The 22,421-nt window shown below is 36.5% G+C and overlaps 1 protein-coding gene across 1 annotated transcript in view; it reads right to left on the bottom strand.

Annotated features, from left to right (window-relative positions):
- Nucleotides 1-22,421, bottom strand: part of FAM117B (family with sequence similarity 117 member B) — a 70,698-nt gene that overhangs the window by 23,201 nt on the left and 25,076 nt on the right. The window contains exons 2-4 of the mRNA XM_055397764.2: nucleotides 10,442-10,593; nucleotides 5,550-5,642; nucleotides 4,274-4,387 (exon numbers count right to left, since the gene is read on the bottom strand). Of these exons, the coding sequence (XP_055253739.1) occupies nucleotides 4,274-4,387; nucleotides 5,550-5,642; nucleotides 10,442-10,593 (359 nt within the window). The remainder of the gene's footprint in view (nucleotides 1-4,273; nucleotides 4,388-5,549; nucleotides 5,643-10,441; nucleotides 10,594-22,421) is intronic.

A 22,421-nucleotide genomic window follows, 5' to 3' on the forward strand; every position in this document is an offset into this window, starting at 1 on the left:
AATATCAATAACCTCAGATATGCAGATGACACCACCTTTATGGTAGAAAGCAAAGAGGAACTAAACAGCCTCTTGAAAGTGAAAGAGGAGAGTGAAATAGTTGGCTTAAACCTCAACATTCAGAAAACAAAGATCATGGCATCTGGCCCCATCACTTCATGGGAAATAGATGGAGAAACAGTGGAAACAGTGTCAGACTTTATTTTCTTGGGCTCCAAAATCACTGGAGATGGTGATTGCAGCCATGAAATTAAAAGACACTTACTCCTTGGAAGGAAAGTTATGACTAACCTAGACAGCATATTAAAAAGCGGAGACATTACTTTGTCAACAAAGGTCTGTCTAGTCAAGGCTGTCATTTTTCCATATGGTAGTCATGTATGGATGTGAGAGTTGGACTATAAAGAAAGCTGAGCACCGAAAAATTGATGCTTTTGAACTGTGGTGTTGGAGAAGACTCTTGAGAGTCCCTTGGACGGCAAGGAGATCCAACCAGTCCATCCTAAAGGAGATCAGTCCTGGGTGTTCATTGGAAGGACTGATGTTGAAGCAGAAACTCCAATACTTTGGCCACCTGATGTGAAGAGCTGACTCATTTGAAAAAACCCTGATGCAGGGAAAGATTGAGGGCAGGAGGAGAGGGGGACGACAGGATGAGATGATTGGATGGCATCACCGACTCAATGGACACGGGTTTGGATAGACTCCGGGAGTTGGTGATGGACAGGGAAGCCTGGTGTGCTGCAGTTCATGGGGTCACAAAGAGTCGGACACAACTGAGCAACTGAACTGTATATTGTATATATACTGCATTTTATTTATCCATTCATTGGTTGAAGGACAAGTGGGTTGTTCCAAATTTTGGCTACTGTGAGCCATGCTGCTATGAACATTTGTGTACAAGTTTTTATATGAACATATGTTTTCAACTCTCTTTAGTATATAATTTGGAGAAGAAGCACTGGGTCATACAGTAACTCTATGTTTATTTAGCCTTTTGAGGAACTACTAGGCTGTTTTACATTCCTATCAGCTTATACAGTGCTGACAGTATTTTACATACCTATCAGCAATATATAAGGGTTCCGATTTCTCAACATTCTTTCTAAAACTTGCTATTTGTCTTTTGAGTTTTAGCTGTTCTAGTGGGTATGAAGTAGTATATCACTGGAATTTGTATTCATTTCCCTATAGACAAATAATGATAAATACCTTTTTCACATACCTATTGGCTATTTGCACATCTTCCTTGGAGAACTCTCTATTTAGATCCTTTGTCCATTTTTAAATTGGACTGCTTGTCTTTTTATTATTGAGTTTCAAGAGTTCTTCATATAGTTTAGATACAAGTGTTTCATATGATTTGTATATACTTTTGCCTATTTTGTAGCTTATCGTTAAAGCACTAAAGTTTTTGATTATGATAAATTCCAATTTTTGCACTTTTTCTACTGTAGATTGTGCTTTTGGTGTCATATCTAACAAACCATTGCCTAATCAAACATCACATTTATGCCTATGTTTTCATCTAAGAGTTTTTAGTTTTAGCTCTTATATTGAGGTCTTTGATCCATTTTGAGTTACTTTTGTACATGCTGTGATGTAGGTGGATATATTTCTTAAATTATGTTTAAAAGCTAGAATTGACCTTACCTTTTACTCCTATATGTCCATCATTCCCATATCATCAACCATAAGCTAAAAAAGTTTAAAGGCTCAGACTCTGAAGTCAAAATGCTTGAATTAGAATCCCAGCTCTGTCTCATATGACCTTGAACAATATACATGAGCTCTCTGAGCCTTAATTCTTTGCCTGTAAATTGGAGTAGTAACAATCTCCACCTCAAAGATGAAGATTAAATGCTTAAATACAGAAAAGCTGAGTACAGTGTTCTTACTAGAGTTCAACTATTAATTATTGCTTTCTAAATATCACTCAGGTTTATCCATTCTCTCCAGTTCCATAGCTTCTACCTTATTTTAGGTCACCATCATTTCTTACATGGATTATAAATTTATTTATAGATTTTCCTGCCCCTAATCTTGTCCTGTACCAAATTCATTCTCTACTCTGAACTCATAATGATCATGTCAAAATGCATATCTGATCACCTGTCAAACACCTGCATTGTAGAAAATAGTTCTCCAGTACTTCAAGGACAAAGTCCAAATTTCTTAGCAACTGAGACATGAAGACTTTTAGCTCTGACTAACCTAATCTCTTACTACCACCCCTCCCTAGAGCCATGATTTCTTCTGCGTCCAGAGAGTGAAAGTGAAAATCTCTAGTCCTGTCTGACTCTTTGCGATACTATGGACTATACAGTCCATGGAATTCTCTAGGCCAGAATACTGGAGTGGGTAGCCTTTCCCTTCTCCAGGGGATAGTCCCAACCCAGGGATAGAATCCAGGTCTCCCACATTGCAGGCAGATTCTTTACCAGCTGAGCCACAAGGGAAGCCCAAAACTGGCTAAATTCTACCTATCCTTCATGGATCACTTAGACACCACTTTCTCTAGAAGCCTTTCTAGACGGCTCATTGTCAATTCAAGGATAAATGCCCCTTCTACAATACTCTGAACAGTTCCTGATCAACATACTCATTATACTGTAACTGTTTACTTATTATCTGAGATTTGGTAGGGGGAAAGCCCCAATATTTCATTTATCACTACATCCCCTAATGAGTACTACAATACCAGTCATATGGCAGATATTTGATAAATGTTGCGTGGATGGAGGAATGGCTTCAAAGCACACATATCTCAAAGTGGTCCTTTATCCTCTAGAGAGAGAATCCACTAAACAAAGCCACAATCATGACTTGAATAATATTTTCACGTTCACAATCTTAAAGTTTCAATTAACTCTGAATACTACTGCCATAGCTATCATAATACACATGTGCTTGATCTCTGACTGGATTTAACACTCAATAAAGCAAGTCAAGTAGTCAAGATGATTGGTGTGTCAAGTGTACAAAAGTCAAGCCACATCAATTTATTTTTCAAGTTACTATATTTTCTAGTCCTCACCTCCACAAAGAGACACCTTCATTTAGACAAAAATGAAGTTCATGCGAACTTCAATAGTCTTTATTAAGCAAATTCAACTTGCAGGGGAAAAAAGTTTTTGGATAATTTTACCACTGTAATTGTTAATTTAAATACAACTTAAAAAAAATCACTTCAGAAAGTTATAAACTGCTAAAATCCATCAATTAAAATTCAATAAAACTCAACCTTAACTTCTATTCCACTTGGAGTAAAAATATGGATAGGAAATAAGAACTGGATTTATCTCTTAGAAATACATTTAAATTATCTATGGATGAATTAGAGGGAGTAGAAGGTTGGCAAACTCACCTGTAAAACCAGGTGGGTCTGTGGCCTTTTGTGATTGAATGGAATATTTATATTCCAATAGTCTATTCAAATTTTTCACTTCTTACTTGGTCAATTTTGCATTTTCCATTTCTCCAAATATAAACGCAGTTTGGTTGAGGCTTTTAAATGTGTCAATGTGTATTCATATTTTATAATTAAAATGCCTTATACATGGAAAAAAGTTACTGGAAGCCAAACTTCAAGTTATAAATGTGTGAAATCAAGTTTGACCCATCTATCAATATTTTACGACATAATTAGTTAGTTTAAAATATATATATACTTTCACCCATACTTTCTCTTGAAAACAATCCACATATATTTGACAATCATCAGAAGCTATCAACCTAAAAAAGAAGCAGGAAATTTTTCTTGATCTCTCTTTGCCAAGGGATGCCATCCAATTTCAATTCAGTATGAAGAGAAATGCTCCCTGGGTGAGCAATCAAGAGCAGTTCATAGGGTTCAGTTAAGAAATCAAAGCAGTTAAAGACCTTTTCTAGTAAAAGACTTCATATGCCAGGTATCATGATCATCCTCTGTTGTCACATGAGGAAACTGAGACTTTGAACAGGTTACTTATCCAGGCTCTAGTTCCACAGCCAATGCTCATCTGTATTATTCTGCCTCCAATATACCAAACTGACAAAGACAAAAATCAAAATACGTAACTAGCTATATCTCCTAGAAGTCATATCACTAAAGGAAAATATCATTTTTGTCAACTTAGTATTTTTTTTTTAATGAAGGCTGTGATTCAGTATTTAATCACTGTTTCAAACATGCTTTTGAACATCTTTATCATAAAATTTACCTATGCAATAATATAACACCAGGAAAACAACATATCCCTTCTCTGGATTTTATGGTATCTTGTGCTCCTACCTGACTCTGATTAATAGCTGCATGGTTGCCATGGAATGGAGACTGTCTTTCTTTATCTCGATGATGCCGACTGCTGTGTTTACTTCTCTGCAATTGCTGGCGTAATTTTGCAATCTGAAAAGGGGAAAATAAGTGCGTTAGAGTGTCTTCCACATCACATAAAACATATCCTTGCTTAATAATAACCAATAAAACTCAACCCTATTATATCTTTTGAGTTTTTAAACCATACCACAAAAATCTGATTTACTTTAAAAAATTTATATGTATATATACACATATCTATATATGTATAAATGTATATGTTTCTTTCAAAGAAAAAATTATGTTCCAACACTGTTATGCACCTTTAAGCTTCCCAAAAGTATTAAACAAATGAAGCTTTTAGCAATTATACCTTACAGCTTTCACAAACAATTCAAAAACAATTATAATTATTCTCTGATTTTCCTTATAGTGAGTCACATTTTATTCAGAATTAGATTTCTTTATCAAATACTTAACCTTCAACAGCTTCAAAAAAGTAAACAGTATTATTTAAAAATCAATTCAAGCCATGAAATGCATTTAAATACAATCTTTAAATAACAAATATAATATTGATTAAAATCTGATTATTAATTATTATTAATATTCATAATTTTATTCCTTGACTGAATTGTTCTGTTTTATGGCTACATTATATTTAAAACACAAATGTGCTAATTATAGACCCAAAAAATGGTAATCATAACATAGGGCCATAATCAACTTGGTTACACTGGGTTGCTGCTGCTGCTGCTAAGTCGTTTCAGTCATGTCTGACTCTGTGCGACCCCATAGATGGCAGCCCACCAGGCTCCCCTGTCCCTGGGATTCTCCAGGCAAGAACATTGGAGTGGGCTGCCATTTCCTTTTCCAATGCATGAAACGAAAAGTGAAGTCGCTCAGTCATGTCCGACTCTCAAAAATACTTACCATTGTATATAGAAATAATAAGAGTGAATTTGTTGTATCACTACAATCTCATACATTTGATATTTAATTATATTAACAGCTATGGATTCTCATTAAAAAATAAAACACATAATCAGGTATGTTACACGTATATTTCCCTATTAAAATCTTTCTGTTTTTCTGGTGTTATTTCCCAAGTAAACAAAACTGCCACCCAAAAAAAAAGAAAGAAATTAAAAAACAATGGAACTGACAAAACTTTGCAGCTCACAGCTTCTGGGAACTAGTCAACCAAGGGATCAAATTTTCACACCCACTTCCTTGGAACCATTTTTCTGACCTCCTTAAGCTGATCTGTGCTGCCCCACGATGCTGAACGTTTGTGAGACCCTTTCTTCTTTTCAGAGTATTCTTCAGCCCAGGCACTCTCTGTCTGTAATGGGAAAGAGAAGAAAGAGGTTTTAATAAAATAGTTAATCATTTAACAATAGTGAATGCCATATTTGCAACAACATGGATTGACCTTGAGGATATCATGCCAAATGAAAAAAGTCAGACAAACAAAGATAAAAAAATGCTGTATGATCTCACACATGGAATCTAAGAAAAAAGCCCATAGAAGAAGAGATCAGATTTGTGGTTAGCAGAGGGGGAATTGGATGAAGGTGGTCAAAATGTATAAACTTCCAGTTACAAGATAAATGAGTACTGAGTATATAATATACAACACAGTGGCTATAGCTAACACTTGCTGTATGGTGTATTAGAAAGTTGCTGAGAGCAGATCCTAGAAGATCTCATCACAAGGAAAAATGATTTTCTTGGTAACTATGAAGTAATGGATGTTAACTAAGCTCATGGTGATCACTTTGCTACACGTATGTCACATCATTATGTTGTATGGCTTAAACTTTACAGTGCTATATGTCAGTTATATCTCAATAAACCTGAAAACATTTTTCCTTTCTAAAAATAGTATACCATATTTTTCTATTACAAAATACATGCCTATTACAAAAAAATTAGGTATTAAAATATACTTAAAATAACACAAATTACCCATAATTCTTCAGCACTAGTTACCTAACTGCAATACTTTAGCCTATTTCTTTCATTTCTATTACTAATAAAAATTATTATTTTTATATAATTATAAGCATACCATTTACTGAACAAATGCATACTGATAATAGGCAACATTCCTGTGATCTTATTATGTGCTAGGTACTGTGCTTTATGAAAGTAAATGAAAGGTCATCACTGTGCTATCTGATTTAATACATACACAAAGTTCTTCAAGGTCTGTAGATAAAGAAGTTGTGATAATGAGGGTTAGGTAAGTTGCCTGAGGTCTCACAGCTAGGAAGTGGTGAAGTCAAAGATATAAACCTAAAATTCCAGAGTTTATAATCTTAATCTCTAAATTACAGCTTTTCTTGGTTTAAATAACTGCAGCGTACAGCTCCAAAAATTAAATTCCTAGTGGTTACACAAAATCCAGAATTTAAAAACACTGTATCGGGGGGAAAAAAGTCATTCTCGGCACATGACAATTACTGCTCAGCTTCACCCCATAATAAGAGAAATGCAAGTTAAGGTCACTAAGACTGGGCAATTTGATTACATACACTCTCCTCCATTGCTGGTGTAATGTAAAATTGGTACAGTCTTTAGTGAAGGTGACATGGCAACTGCTGTAAAAGTTACAAATGTACATATTGTTTGACACAGTAACCTTTGGTATTTTATATCACAGATCTACACATTTATGCCTCTTGCACAAAATGACACATATTATTCCCTACAGCACCATTTGTGCAAGCAAGAGATTAGAAAAATGTTAATAGAGGACTGGGCTTCCCTGGTGGCTTAGCAGCAAAAATTCTGGCTGCAATACAGGAGACGTTCAATCCCTGGGTTAGGAAGACCCTCTGAAGACGGGAAAGGTCACCCACTCCAGTATTCTTGACTGGGAAATCCCATGAACAGAGAAGCCTGGCAGGCTACAGTCCATGGGGTTGAAAGAGTCGAACAAGACTTAGCGACTATCGTTGTTCAGTCACCTAGTCGTGTCCGACTCTTTGTAACCCCATGGAAAGCAGCACGCCAGGCCTCCCTGTCCCTCACCACCTCCCGGAGCTTGCCCAAGTTCATGTCCATTGCAGCAGTGATGCCATTTAGCCATCTCATCCTCTGACGCTCTCTTCTCCTTCTGCTCTCAATCCTTCCCAGCATCAGGGACTTTAACCACCTTAGCGACTATAATCACCACCATAACCAAACAGAGGATTGGCCAAATAAATTATGGCTTATCTTTACAACAGAATAATATGTAGCTATAAAAATGAATAAAGAGATCTAAAATGTACTAATACAAAATAATTTCCATGAGATACTGTTAAATGAAAAAGTTGAGGCTCAGTACAGTATGTACAGCAACTACCTTTATATATAGGACTGCTAGAAAGAATATATACACACGTAGAGTATCTCTGAAAGCATATACATGGTAACAAAAGAAACTGATATCAGTGGCTGCCTCAGGGAAAGATGCCTCTCAAATTCTGTACTATATGAAAAACATATAGCCTATTCAAAATAATACCTCTTTACATATATGATGTAAAAAAACTTTTACCACCAGAGGAAATTTTTCTATATGGATAAAATTTTTCTATATATCTTTAAGTGAAAACAAAATTGCAGAAAAATGTATAGAAAATGCTATCTTGTGTTTAAGGAAAAAAAAATCACCTGTAGGCAAGGATTATCAATGGACACTAAAACATTAGGTGAAAAGTTACTAAGGAACAGGATATTCACTGGTGCAGAGATATATTCTACAGTTACTTCCTAATTCAAAAAGGATGAAGTATCTCCTTTACAAATATGTCATTCATAAAATAAGATAAAGTAACAATGTTATTAAAACTGAAAGAATGAGAATGAAAATGAACTGTTCTAAATTAAAAGGAACTAAGAGAAACTAAGTAAAATGCTTGAATCTCCAACTGGATCCTGGTAAAAAAAGAAAGAAATCTTGTGTAAATTTTACATGAACTGGATGTTACATGATATCATGTAATTATTCATTTTCCTAGGTGAGCTGACGGCACTGTGATTATACAAGATATATGCTGAAAGATTTAGGGATAAAGTGTTGTGAAATCTGCAACACACTCTGAGAAAGTACAGCAAATACACACCTAAAAGCATGAAGGCTGGTAAAACAAACACAGCTATGTTTAAAACTGCTGAATCTAACGACAGCTAAAATGTCCTTCCCATTTTTTTGTATATTGAACATTCTCTTAGTAAAAAGTTAAAGAGGGGGAAAAAAATCTTAAGTCATATCAACTGATATTTTGAATCCATTTTGGACAATTTCATAAAGAACCATTTCTATCAAAAAGTATTAGACCAACAAACAAAGGCAGGAAGAATGACAAGAGTTAGTAAGTCATCATTTGGAACTTCTACAGTAATTGTTGATTTAAGCAAGTATCATCAACAGATGCTAAAAACAATGGGTGAAAGTCTGTTGGGGAATGGGGTATTTATAGTCTCAAATATTTCCCCACAGCCTATGCAGGTACAGTTACAAAGGGTATCCGGTGGGTGAAACATTACTGACATTGGGCACCTCTTGATACACATGCACAAAGAACATACATCAACTACAGTGTTTCTGTAAAAAATGTTATTACTGAATCGAATTGTTTAAAAAACAGATAAACCCAGGTTGAGAAGATTCAACAAAATACCACCTTGCACCCTTAGAAAATATCAATGTCACAAATGACAAAAGCTGAGGAATTGTTCCAAATTAAAGAATTCTAAAGAAATATGACATCTAAACGTTGTCTTGTGCTCCTTCACTGGATCCTAGCTTAAGAAAGAAACTGCTACAGAGAATATAATTGGGGAAACAAACCAAAAAAATGTGTCTGTGTATCCACATAATAAAGAACAGAATTGCATCAATGCTAAATCTTCTGAATTTGACAATTAAATGTTTAAAGTCTGTGTTCGTACATATTTTCTGAGGTATTTGAGAAGAGTCACAATGTCTGTAGTTGTAACTGGAGTATAAACGCTCAAGGTAATTTCGCATCCTAAGTATCTACCCTAACAATGGGGTTCAGTTTTAAGACTATCAGAACAGAAAACAGAAAACAAACTAACCCCATCAAGAACATCTGGAATTCTGGAAACCAATATGTAAATCCAGAAACCACTGCAAAGTGCATTTACTTGGTCCTGTAAAAGGACGCTCTCTCATAAAGTGCTGAGATCAAGCAACCATCAAGTGACGTAAATTTAAAGCCTAAATCAAGATGTACCTTAGCTGATTTTCAACAATCAGTATCAAGGATCTTTTAACTCTTTAAAATGTTTTCATTCTTCACTAGCCATAAAACTAGCTCATTCAATCCGTTGCAAATATTCCTGGAGTACTTACTCCATCAAGTATAGTACTAATTTCTGGGGATGAAAATATAAAAATGGGCAAGTCAGACACAGTTCCTGCCTTCATGGGCTTGCCATCTAATGACTATGAGAAACATTAAATGATTATACAAAGATTTAATTAAATTATAATTGTAGTTAAGTTGCTGCAACAGAAACTACACCCAACTAAGACACAGTCAACAACTGGCTTTATGATCTTGGACCTTAGTTTCCTCACCCGTAAAACTAGGAGTTAGATCAAATGATCTTTCAAGATCCCTTTAATTAAAACTTTTTATAAATCTAAAAGTACAAAACTTTGCTTCCAGAGTCCTTTTGTCAGGATATCTACATTTATAGACTCTATCAGCAATATAAAATAATCCCCGTTTCCCAAAACATGAAGATTTTTGGCACAAAAATATAAGGTTGGATGAAAAAGTAACCTTTACTGTAACAAATTTTTAAAATCCAAATTCCATAAATTAAATTTACTGTGATGTTCTAAACTGTAAAATAGTGAGAGAAAACATGTCCATAAATTACTGCATATATCAGAATTCCTTTGAGAGCTGTTTAAAATGCACATTCTCAAGACTCAACCAAAACCTACTGGAGAACATTCAAGGTCAAGCCTGGGGATCTGCATTTTTGATAAGCTTCCCAGATAATGCTAATACACACTAGTTTTAAGAATTTGAGAGCAGAGTAGAATAAACAATATTATGAGAAATGGTTTCAGAGTGAAACACTTCAAGATAAGAACTGTAATAAACCTACCTGTGTGGCCTTGTCCTTCATGCAAGGAGCAGCTTGCCCATGACCATCACGAGGCCAGTGCCCTGCCAGGTACGGAGCAGCGAGTGTATCCAGGGAGGAGGTACGGCGGATGATGCTAGAGGGGCTGGAGGAAGGCGGTCTCGTTTTGTCCCCTAGATTTAAGACAGATATATTTATTTAAAAAATAGCTTAGGAAGGAAACAAAGCAGAAACTAGGTACAGTTTCTCTAACTTAAATATAAAAAGTGAGTGACAAAGAAGAATAAGCTATTGATTCACACAAACTTGGATGGCTCTCACATTAAGGGATTCCCTGGTGGTTCAGAAGATAAAGAGTCTGCCTGCAATGCGGGAGATCCAGGTTCAATCCCTGGGTTGAGAAAATCCCTTGGAGAAGGAAATGGCAACCAACTCCAGTACTCTTGCCTGGAAAATCCTGTGGACAGAACAGCCTGGCAGGCTACAGTTCACAGGGTCGCAAAGAGTTGATCACGGCTGAAGCAACTTCATTTCATTTCCAGATATATTAGGTAAAAACAGTCACTCTCAAATGGCTACTTATGACTTCATTTGTACATTTTTGACATGACAAAATTTTATAAGTGGAAGAAAGATTAATGGTTGCCAGGGGCCCACTAGTAGATAGGAAGAGGGAAAGTGAAGCGGCAGGAGAGAAGCAGGTGTGACAAAAAGGCAACATGCAGGACCCTCTGGTGACAGAAAACTATTCAGCATCTTGACTGTAGTGGTGGATGTACAAACAGAAAAAGGAGATTAAGCAGTATAGAATTTAAAACACATACACACAAGTACAAGTAAAAACTGAAGAAATTTGAGTAAGAGCACTGGTTTGTACAATGTCAAAATACTATGTAATCCTACAAAAATGTTATCACTGGAGAAAATAGGCTAAGTGTACAAAAGATATCTGTATTATTTCTTACCACTACAATTAATCGCTACAAAAAAACAGAAAAAAAGACAAATACAAATGTATCAATATTATCCAAGAGAGGATTTACGAGCTTAATGTGTCCTGAGAGATAAAAAGGCATAAGAAAGGCCACCATCCTTATCTACCCATTTTTAAAATGCTCAGCTTGGGTTTAAGTAGGTGTAATAGGTAAATATCACTTATTACTATACTACCTATACTCACTCAAAAGGAAATAAGGCAGCTAACATAAATTACAGTAAAATTCCACTTTAATCAGCTCTGTCAGGCACATGTCTTACTGAGTTTTGTTATAATAAATAGACTGCAAGAAACCAAACTAACCAGCCTATAGGAGCTATACTTGAAGACATACATGCAAATATATTTTACATTTCAAGCTACAGGATATGTATTTAGATATAAGCCAAAAATAAAAAACTATAAAAAAAAGAAAAGAAACTAGGGGTAATGGGAAGTTAGAGGTGATATAGAAAAAATACTCTCATATTTCTTTTTTTTTTTTGAAGGGGGAAAGTAATAGGCTTAGCTAATTATATTACAAAAATTTAAAAATTAAAGGATTTAAAAATATGAAACATGAATATAGGCATAAGTAGATTATATTATAATGCTACCATTCAAGCTCTCTCTATATAACAAATACCTTGTTTTTCTTAAGGCCATATATGAAAACATTTTAAGATGCCTCTCTTCTAATCATATCACATTATTTCTTGACAAGGGTCTTATATAGTTACAAGTATAAAAGTTCAGTTGCTGGTTATGTGACCCAAATAAGAGATTCAATTCCACCATAAAAGGAAGACACTGCAGAGATATGGTTAGCTTTTGCAACATTTAGGCATTGTTTTAGTGACATAATTGTGCCATTTTGAAAACAAATTATGTATCTGAGCCATATCTTGTGAAGCAACTGTGTTGTTGATAGTTAAACAAAAAATACAGTATATATCGATAAGTTCAAGGAAGCATGTACTCATATAACTACCTGTAACAAGTGAAAAGCAATAAATATACATGTACATGATTTTTCCTTTAACTAAAAAATGAATCTCTACTGGGATAGTCACAAAACTATTGTTCTTGGCCACAAAAAAGGGACACAGACTATGTAAACTGGGGTATATTCATTAAAATCCAATTGTTAAAAGCCGTCTGGCACTTTTCTTCCTTAACTACATTACTTCTATCGCTGTTCAGTGCACCAATCAAATTGGTCTGATTTCATTATCAAGATTTTAAATGATCCAAGCACTGACTTTTCAATTAGACTTTCTAAGACTATTAGATTTTCCATAACAAAATGGAGAATAGAAAAGTTATACAAGGTCACACGTAAAAACACTAAACATTTTCTTTTGAACTCCCTTCATGTAAACATTTCCTAAGGGTCTGGAAGCCAGTGCTAAGCCCTAGAAATTAAAAAGACTAAGCTACAGCCTGCCATAAAGAACAGAGTCTACATCTAGTTTGTCATTATTCTATTTCAATGCAAGTTCCCAAAATTGACAAGATTTGGTGCCTAATTATGAGGAAGTTTAAGGGAAGGGAGGAAGACTTAAGAGTCAAAGATGACTCAAAGAATTCCAGTCTCTGTGAACAAAGGCTGTATTTACATGGAAGTCCAGAGAAAGAAACTCGCTGACAGCTGACAAGACCCTTCATGATCTGGCTTCTCCAGCCTCCCTTTTTCTTGCCTGGACTGCCTCTAATCCCAACCATGCTGAAGGCCTTACAGTTCCCAACATGTGCCATGCCCTGTCTGCCTCCAAGAGTTTGTCTCTACCTACATTACCCTCATATCCCTTTCCTGGGTTTGGCTAATTTACGTTGAATCTTTGAAACTTTAGTTCAGATGTCTGAACTGAAATTCAAAATTCAGTTCAAATGTTTCCTCTGAAAAAAAAATCTTCCTTAAATAGTCACCCAAACCCAAAAAAACAATACATCAACATCTAGGTCAAAAGCCTTCCTGTGTGCTGCCTTGGGACAGTTCACTGAAATGGTCTCCTGACTGTCCCAGTGCTCTAGGAGAGTGAGATTTTGGAGGGCAGGAATTTTACTTTCCCTCATCCCAATGATTTAAACAATACTTGACATATATGCAGAAAAGAGAATGATTTCTAATATTTCTATCGTTTATCAACAAGGGCAGGTGTGTGCAATAAATTCAGATACTTTGTTAATCCAAAGTAAAGCCACAAAAATTAATACTGCACTGTATCACTTACATGTACAATCTTTTCTAAAGAGTCAAACTCAGGGAAACAGATAATAGGAAAAGTGACGGCCAGGGGTATGGGAGAAACAGGGAAAGGCTGATGAAAGAGTATAAATTTTCAGCTATAAATGAATAAATAAGATCTGAGATGGTAATACATAACATGGTGACTACAATTGGTAACACTATATTGTATAAGTGAAATTCACCGAAAGAGTAGAACTTAATGTTCTCTCGCATAAAAGATAAAAAGATAAATATGTGAAGTGATGGATGCTTTAATGAAGTAAATGGGAGTAATCTTTTCACAATGTATACATATATTGAATCATTATGAGCTACGCTTTATATATCTAACAATTTTGTTAATTATAAACAAAGCTGAGAAAAAGTAAATCAAAGCAACAAAAACAAAGGTTCAAACTTGACTCTGTTCTTTAAAAATCAAGCCTTAAAGCACTTACAGTAGGGTGTGGCAATGAAAATTTCAGTAAATGCCCCGGGCTCTGGAGTTCAGAACTTCCGAACTATCGGCACCAGTTCTTGGGTAATTTCAACGGCAGTACTAGAGCATCCCAAACCATGGCCCTAAGATATCACATTAGAAAGTTTCTACAGACATTGTTAGAGTTAGGTATTTCTAGAATTTATCAGGTATTGGCTTAAAAGCTGTATTTCTTGTTATCCACAAAGTCAATTAACAAGCAGAAGCGATAAATTAGACATATTCATTTGTTCAGCAAGGGGAAAAATACTCTTCCTTCTTCAAGTATGAAAATGATAAACACTAAAGAAACCAAACAGTAGTGAAAAAAAAAACCCACAAAATCCCAAAAGGCCACCACTCAGAGATAATCATTTTAAGTATTTATTTCCAGAAATCTGTCTACATTTATACACATGTACAATTTTATACAAACAAGGTCCCATTAGGCATGCTATTATTGTTGAGAAAGAAAAAGGGCATGTCAAGGACCTATTTCCACTGTAATAAATATGAATCTATACCACCATTTTTTAAAGTTTATTTTTAATTGAAGGATAATTGATTTACAATATTGTGTTGGTTTCTGCCATACATCAGCATGAATCAGCCATAGGTATACATGTCCCCTCCTTCTTTCATCACCATTTTTAATATTAACAACTGTACAGTATCCAATTGATTAGATACATCATAACTTAATCTTATAGTGATGGACATTTTCAGCGGCAGATATATATCATTTTATGCTTACTTATCTCTTTATGAAAAATTTCTAGACATCAAATTTTGTATCTCCAAGGGTAAACACATATTAAAATTTTAAATATTGCCAAATTACCTGCCACCAGAAAGAATTTTGCCCTTACAAGAATACTCATTTACCACATTCTTAAGTATATTTATTAATTTTTCTCAATTTTCCCAAAGATTAAAAATATCATTTTATTTGGATTCCAACTGTTAGAGTTCTAAAAATTTTAATTTTACTGCTAATTTATATTTCTCATACATTACTAGTATTGTAAGTATTTTAATTTTCTTCTGATGAAGAATGCTTTTTTTTTTTTCAGGCTGTGCTGTGTGGCTTGCAGGAGAGATCTTAGTTTTCTGATCAGGGATTGAACACAGGCCCTAGGCAGTGAAAGCAGAGTCCCAACCATGGAACCCAAGAAATAGATAAATCAAAAGAAATTCCTTCAATTTCATTTTACCTTCCTCTTCTTTTATTAAATTCTAGTAAAGTTACATGTAGTTGATTTTATCTTAAATAGTACACATGTGCTCGCTCAGTACTCTTGCCTAGAAAATCCCATGGACGGAGGAGCCTGGTAGGCTGAAGTCCATGGGGTCGCTACAAGTCAGACATGACTGAGCGACTTCACTTTCACTTTTCACTTTCACACATGGAGAAGGAAATGGCAACCCACTCCAGTGTTCTTGCCTGGAGAATTCCAGGGATGGGGGAGCCTGGTGGGCTGCCGTCTATGGGGTCGCACAGAGTTGGACACGACTGAAGTGACTTAGCAGCAGCAGCAGCTCGCTTAGTCATGTCCAGCTCTTTGCAACTCCATGGACTGTACCCTGTCAGGCTCCTTTGTCCATGGGATTTTCCAGGCAAGAATACTGAAGTGGGTTGCCATTCCCTACTCCATAATAGTACACATAGTATGATTAAATGCCTATAACAGTGTATGTCTATTCATCCACTGTCTAAGCTTCCACCTCCTACACACACACAGACATACACATACTTAAAATGTCTCTGGAAAGAAATATAAAGAAATTGATGACGATGGCTGCCTCCACAAAGGGGAACTGGATGGTGGGCAGACAGAGAGGTACAAGGGAGTTATTTCACTGTATTTCTAATTATACACTTTAAAATTTACATGTGAACTTACTACCTGTATTTAAAAAATTCATATACTTTGATTCAACGACTCTCTATCTAGGCATGTAAATAGAATAATCAAATGTAGAAAAAGGGAACTTCCCTGGTGGCCCAATGGTTGAGCTTCTGCTTTTCAGTACAGGGGATGTGGGTTCAATTCCTGGTCAGGGAGCTCAGATCCCACCCAGCTCAGTGCAACTAAGCCTGTGTGCTGCAACTACTGAGTGTAGGCACCTCAACTAGACAGTCTGTGGACCACAAACTCTGGGGCCCACACACTCTGGAGCCCTCGCACCACAACTCAAGAGAAGACCACACACAACAATGAAGATCCTGTATACTGCAAATAAGACTCAATGAAGGCAATAAATTAAATACTGTTTTAATGTGGAAAGGGTTTTAAATTCAAAGACATTCATAACATTTACAACAGCAAAAACCATAAATAATATATCCAATATTGGAGGTTAAAGAAACTGATGGAAAATATAAGGGAAGAGTAAAATTATTAATTATTAAAAATTATGTTTTAAAATGATAAGCATGAGAACTTTATAATCCGTTAAGGGAAATTTAGGGGAAAAGTATGTGCTTCCATAATTTATTTCTACTTCATACTTTCTTCAGTTACTCTAGGTTTCAGTTAATTTTTTTATTAAGTTTTCAATGAAACATTAACAGATATCATCAAGAACTGGGGCAGGCACAGCAGTACAAAATTAATGATTAACCCTAATAAGAACTAAATAATCAAATTAACCAAACTGATTTCCTATAGACATGGTATAAAAAAAAATGTCTACTCTAGAAATTTAAAAATCTAATTTACAACAGCCAGGACATGGAAACAACCTAAATATTCATCAACAGAGGAATGGATAAAGAAGGTGTGGTACATATATACACTGTATACATATATACAATGTGTACCTATATTCAGCCATAAAGTAGAATGAAATACCATTTGCAGCAATATGGATGAACCTACAGATTATTATACCAAGTGAAGCCACAAAGAGAAAGACAAGTACCATAAGGTATCACTTACATATGAAATCTAAAATATGACACACATGAACTCATTTACAAAACAGAAAAAGATCCATAGACATAGAAAAAAAACTTTTGGTTATCAAAGGGGAGAGGGGGTAAGGGACGGGTGAATTGGGAGACTGGGATTGAAACAAAGTCCTACTGTATATTCACTAACCTACAGTAAACCATAATGGGAAAGAATATGAAAAGAATATATACATACATATACAGAGATGTATGTATAACTGAATCACTTTGCTGTACACCAGAAACTAATACAACATTGTAAATTAACTATGACTTCCATTACGAAAACCAAAAAAAAAAACGAGAAGAATGATAGGTCCACAGTGTTATGAGGTCACAGGGCCCCTCACACATTTTGCTATAAGCAGCAAGAAGAAACTTCTTGGCACCTTCGCACTCTGCTTAGAAATCTCCTTAGCTAGATCATCCTGTTTATTAGGCATAGTTCCTGCTTTCCATGCTACTAATGTCAAGAGTGTTGCTAAATGTTCTGCCTCAACATAACAAGGACGCCCCTTTCTCCAGTTTCAACGATATCTTTCTCATCTCCTTCTGAGTCCTCAACTACAGCTTCCTCATAGTCCAAATTTAAATTTTTCCATCATCATTGGCATCTTTCCTTTTCCCACCTATAAGAGGTCATACCTATAAGGACCACGGTACTAGTGATCACAAATTAGGAAACTCAAAGGGAGAGGAAGGAAATGCTGAAAGAGCAGAGGTTTTATGAAAAAGCTGCCACTTAATGCAACTCTTAAAAATGGGAAATTGACAGTGATGAAACAACTAAAGGGCATACCCAAAGAACAAAACGTAATCCTGAAATATAGCTCTAGGACGTAAATGTACCTTATAATGGCTGAAACAAAAGGACCGTGTACACAACATGACCACGAACAAAGAAGGTCTTGAATAGTGTGCCAAGTATTTTATCCTAAAGGCAATAAGGGAAATGACATAATCAAATTTGCATTTTAGAAGAAATTTTTTGACAGCAGTATGGATGTAAAACAAACTAAGTCAGGAAGATTTATTAAGTGGCTATTGCAATAATCCAAGTAAGCAAAGCAACCAGAAGCAAGAGCAACTCAAAAGGTCAGCAGTAGTGGGTGCTCATACGTGTACATGTGCTGTGCTCATGTTGAAGGGAGGGGGACCAGAAGTGCCACAGAACGGATCGAGTATGGAGTTTGCAACTACACATATTCTGTTCAAACCCAACTTCATCTGTTGTACTGCCAACTGGTTAAGCTCCTTAACTCTTCTAAATCTCTCTTAGTGCTTCTGTAAAACAAACAGGGTTGTTGTGAGGATTAAATGAGAATATTTCTGTACAGAGCACAAATCTAGTAAATAACATCTAGCATGATGATGATTTCCCCAAGTTGCAGGCTCAGGCAACCTGTCTATAATTCAATTTCAAACTCTGGGTTTGATAAGTTGTAGGATATTAAATTGAGACTTAAGTCAGTTTTACACTTTACTGAGTGTGTCTAGAGTTCTGTGTCAGAAGGAGAAACTTAGAAGTAATCTGTCTATACAGGTTAAAGTGACTAGTGCATACACAACTGATGAAGCATAAGAGAAGGGGGTACTGAATGGAATCTTAGGAAACAAGAACATTTCAGGGTCCTGCAAAGAGAAGTTTGGGGGAAAGGTTGTCTCTGGATTGCTGTGAGGATCAAACAGAAAAAAATATATAAAACACCTGGCATGTAGAGAACACTGTACTCCCACCCTTTCAAGAGATAATCAAAAAAGTCATCAGGCAGAAGTCATACTGTATAATCTGAGGCATAAATAGGATGTGAGAACTTAGACATGACCCTTTAAAGAAGGTTGCCTGTAAAGAAGTATAAAGTAAGAGCTTTAAGAAATGGAGGAGAAGGGGAGAATATATAAAAAAGAATATATAAATGTATAACTGAATCACTTTGCTATACGGCAGAAATTAATACAATATTGTAAAGCAACTACATTTCAATAAAATTTTTTTTTAAAAATGGAGAAGAAGGAATAATTGGCCTTTAATTCATCACTCTAAAGCAGGCACTAGCAACTTTTTTACACTAAATTCAAGTCTAAACAAACAGTAAGAGGAAATACTGAACAGTGAAGCAAGGACTTAGCCCTCGAGCATTCTCAGCATCAGCCAGCTGTAACCAAAGTTCATGCTACCTTAGTTCACAGCATGTCACAGCTCCTTTCTGGGCTTCCACTGCAGTCTTACACTTTTCTTGCAAACAATTTTTTTTAAAAACTAAAACAGATCCTTTTGCAACCAATAAAGACTTGTTAATACGAGTCTTCAAAGAGCAACAATAAATAAAATACAAAAAACAAAAGGGAATTTAAATTTCCTATTTCAAGAGGTACTTGAAATTTTCATACCAATCAGTACATGCGTCATGTTGTAATTGTTAACATCTACACCACTAGCTTCAATTCTCTATCCCTTAAGAAATACATTTTAGAATTGCCTGCCGTATATGTCTAAAGAGGTGAGTTACAAAGCAATTTTAAACCTACCACGTCTATTCATCTCCTGAGTGGCCTACCTTCCATGGCTTTCATTCAATAAACATTTATTGCGTACCTATTACAGATATAGGAATGAACAAGAGAAAAGATGCCTGCCGTTACAAAACTTGTATTCTAATAGGGGAAGTTGTTCATAAAACCAATATGGTAGGTGTCAATAACAGGGGGAAATAGGGCAAAGCAGTAGAGGAGCAAGTTGTGTGAGGTTGCCATTTTATACAGAACTTAGGAAGGCCTTTGAACAGACACAGGAGAGAGGAAAGAGTATATGAGAGGTGGCCCAGCTGGAGAGAAGAGCATCTTGGGAAAAAGCTCTGAGGGAGAAGCACTATTGGCCTTCCAAAATCACTTTACCTTTTCCTCTCCTGTAAACTCTCCCGAACAAAAACTGTAAGATTCACCGAGACAATACTTCCTTATCATTCCTTCCTTTCCATATCCATCAGTGTTAGTCACTCTGCTGTTGCTGCTAAGTCACTTCAGTCGTGTCTGACTCTGTGAGACCCCATAGATGGCAGCCCACCAGGCTCCGCAGTCCCTGGGATTCTCCAGGCAAGAACACTGGAGTGGGTTGCCATTTCCTTCTCCAATGCATGAAAGGAAAAAGTGAAAGTGAAGTCGCTCAGTCATGTCCGACTCTTTGCGACGCCATGGACTACAGTCCACCAGGCTCCTCCGTCCATGGGATTCTCCAGGCAAGAGTACTGGAGTGGGGTGCCACTGCCTTCTCCTATATTAAACCCAAATTTGTCTGCACTCCCCAAGGAGGTGGATGGGCGCACGGGGCCACTGCTGGTACCAAAGCTCTGGTTCCTCTTGGAGTCCAGTCAAAGGAAGGAAGTCCACTCTGGGTCCCATTGTGGTCGCCATAAGTGTCAACTAAAAAAAGATGTACAACTTGAAAGTTGTAAGTTTTATTTGGGGCAAAATGAGGACTGCAGCCCGGGAGGCAGCATCTCAGATGGCTCTGAGAGACTGCTCAGTTGTGTCCAACTCTGTGACCCCATGGACTATAGACCACCAGGTTCCTCGGTCCAAGGGATTTCCCAGTCAAGAATACTGGAGTGGATTGCCATCTCCTTCTCCTGGGGATCTTCCCAACCCAGGGATCAAACCTGGGTCTCCAGCATTACAGGCAGATTCTTTACCATCTGTCCTAATTTCAGGTTTCATCACTTCCTGCTTTGACAATTACATCAATCAGCTTTGGCTTCTCCTCCCACCACCCCATCCTACACTCTGCTATCATTTGTTCATGTAGAATAAATCAGCCCCTTAAACAATCCTTTTGAAAAGTAGTGCCAAAACTTTAAAGAGGAAATTAAGAAATTCTGCTGCAATTCTTTGCCAGGTGCCAAATTAATGACAAAGCAAGAATATTCAGTTTTGTGAATAGTAAATAACTGTTCTTTATTTTTACCATTTGTTATGTAACCATCAATAAAGGAAACGGTAATCAATTGTGTATGTGCAATATATGAATACTATTAAGGAAGAAGAAATGTGACTTATGGGTCTTGGAGACCACCATTCAGTTCAGTTCAGTCGCTCAGTTGTGTCCTACTCTTTGCAACCCCATGAATCACAGAACACCAGGCCTCCCTGTCTATTAAAATTCATGAAATCTTGACAGCTGAGTGAAAATTCTTCATTGCCAAATGGGTCAGAGACAGTGCCTTCCTTCTAGTTAGGCTGGAGCCCTGTAACTGGTTCTGGCCACACACTATGATTGAAGTGACATCTCCCCTCTCCACGCTTTCTCCTGTCCACCTGGTGGACAGGGAATACTCTGGGACAGTGGAATTTCAGCTTGGAGCTCTGAGTCATTGTTTGGAGGAAAGCTCTTCCAGAAAGCCACCAAAACTACACTGGCTACAATAAACCTTTGTTAAGCCCCTGAAATTTCTGCAGTACATTTCAGCCGACAGTGTCAACAATCATAATGTAGAGAAAATGAGCTGAACTGGGGTGGGAGGTAAGTATGGCACTTATGTTGTTCTAGCACTACATGGGAATTTTGGTGAAAAATCAAAGGAACAACCCACCTACTTGAGGATATACCATATCTTTCACCATTTATAGCTGAAACTATCAAAGGCCTACCCATATCCATTCACAGTCACTATGGAGAGCACCTGCAGTTTCTATGGACAGTTCTCTGAACAATTCTCAAGCATCTGTCCCTCTGTGCCTCAGAGCTTTCTCTAAACTGAAGGAGCACACTCAACAGGCAGCAGGCCAAACAGGAAGTGGCTGGAAGTCAACATCCCTTAAACCTCCAACGACTGAGGGACAAAAGTGATGGATAAATACCCCAGTTTCCTTATCTCCTCATTGAGACAATTCTGAGGTATGTTCCACATGATCAATCAGAGGTGCTTAGTAGGCCTGAGCTCCTGTTGTCCACTGTGGTATACTACTTATTAACACATTCATACTGGCTTTTGTCCTTTCCCCACCTCTTCACTACTTCCTTAACAGCTCTTCCTGGAATCAACCAAACAAGTCCGTGTTTTGGAGAAACCCAAACTAAAACACCATGCAACATTAGCTTTCAAAACCATGTCTTTATAATCTACAAGACTACAACTTTCCAATCAGTGTGGCGAATTATGTGGGAAGCAACACGTTAAATTATTTATCTGGCTCTTCGCATATCAAACTGAAGTTCACAATTACTTTAGATTTAGAAATGAGGAGAAAGACCAACATTTTTTTTAAGTTTTCAAAATCAGTAAAGCTTTGGCATACGTGAACTGTTTATCTGAAGCACGAATACAAGAAATCAAACTTCATAATGCAAATGCCAAGGAAGAGCTA

This window comes from Moschus berezovskii, chromosome 2, assembly GCF_049115385.1.
Source record: "Moschus berezovskii isolate FMDL1 chromosome 2, NW_MosBer_1.0, whole genome shotgun sequence".
Classification (NCBI taxonomy): Eukaryota; Metazoa; Chordata; class Mammalia; order Artiodactyla; family Moschidae; genus Moschus; species Moschus berezovskii.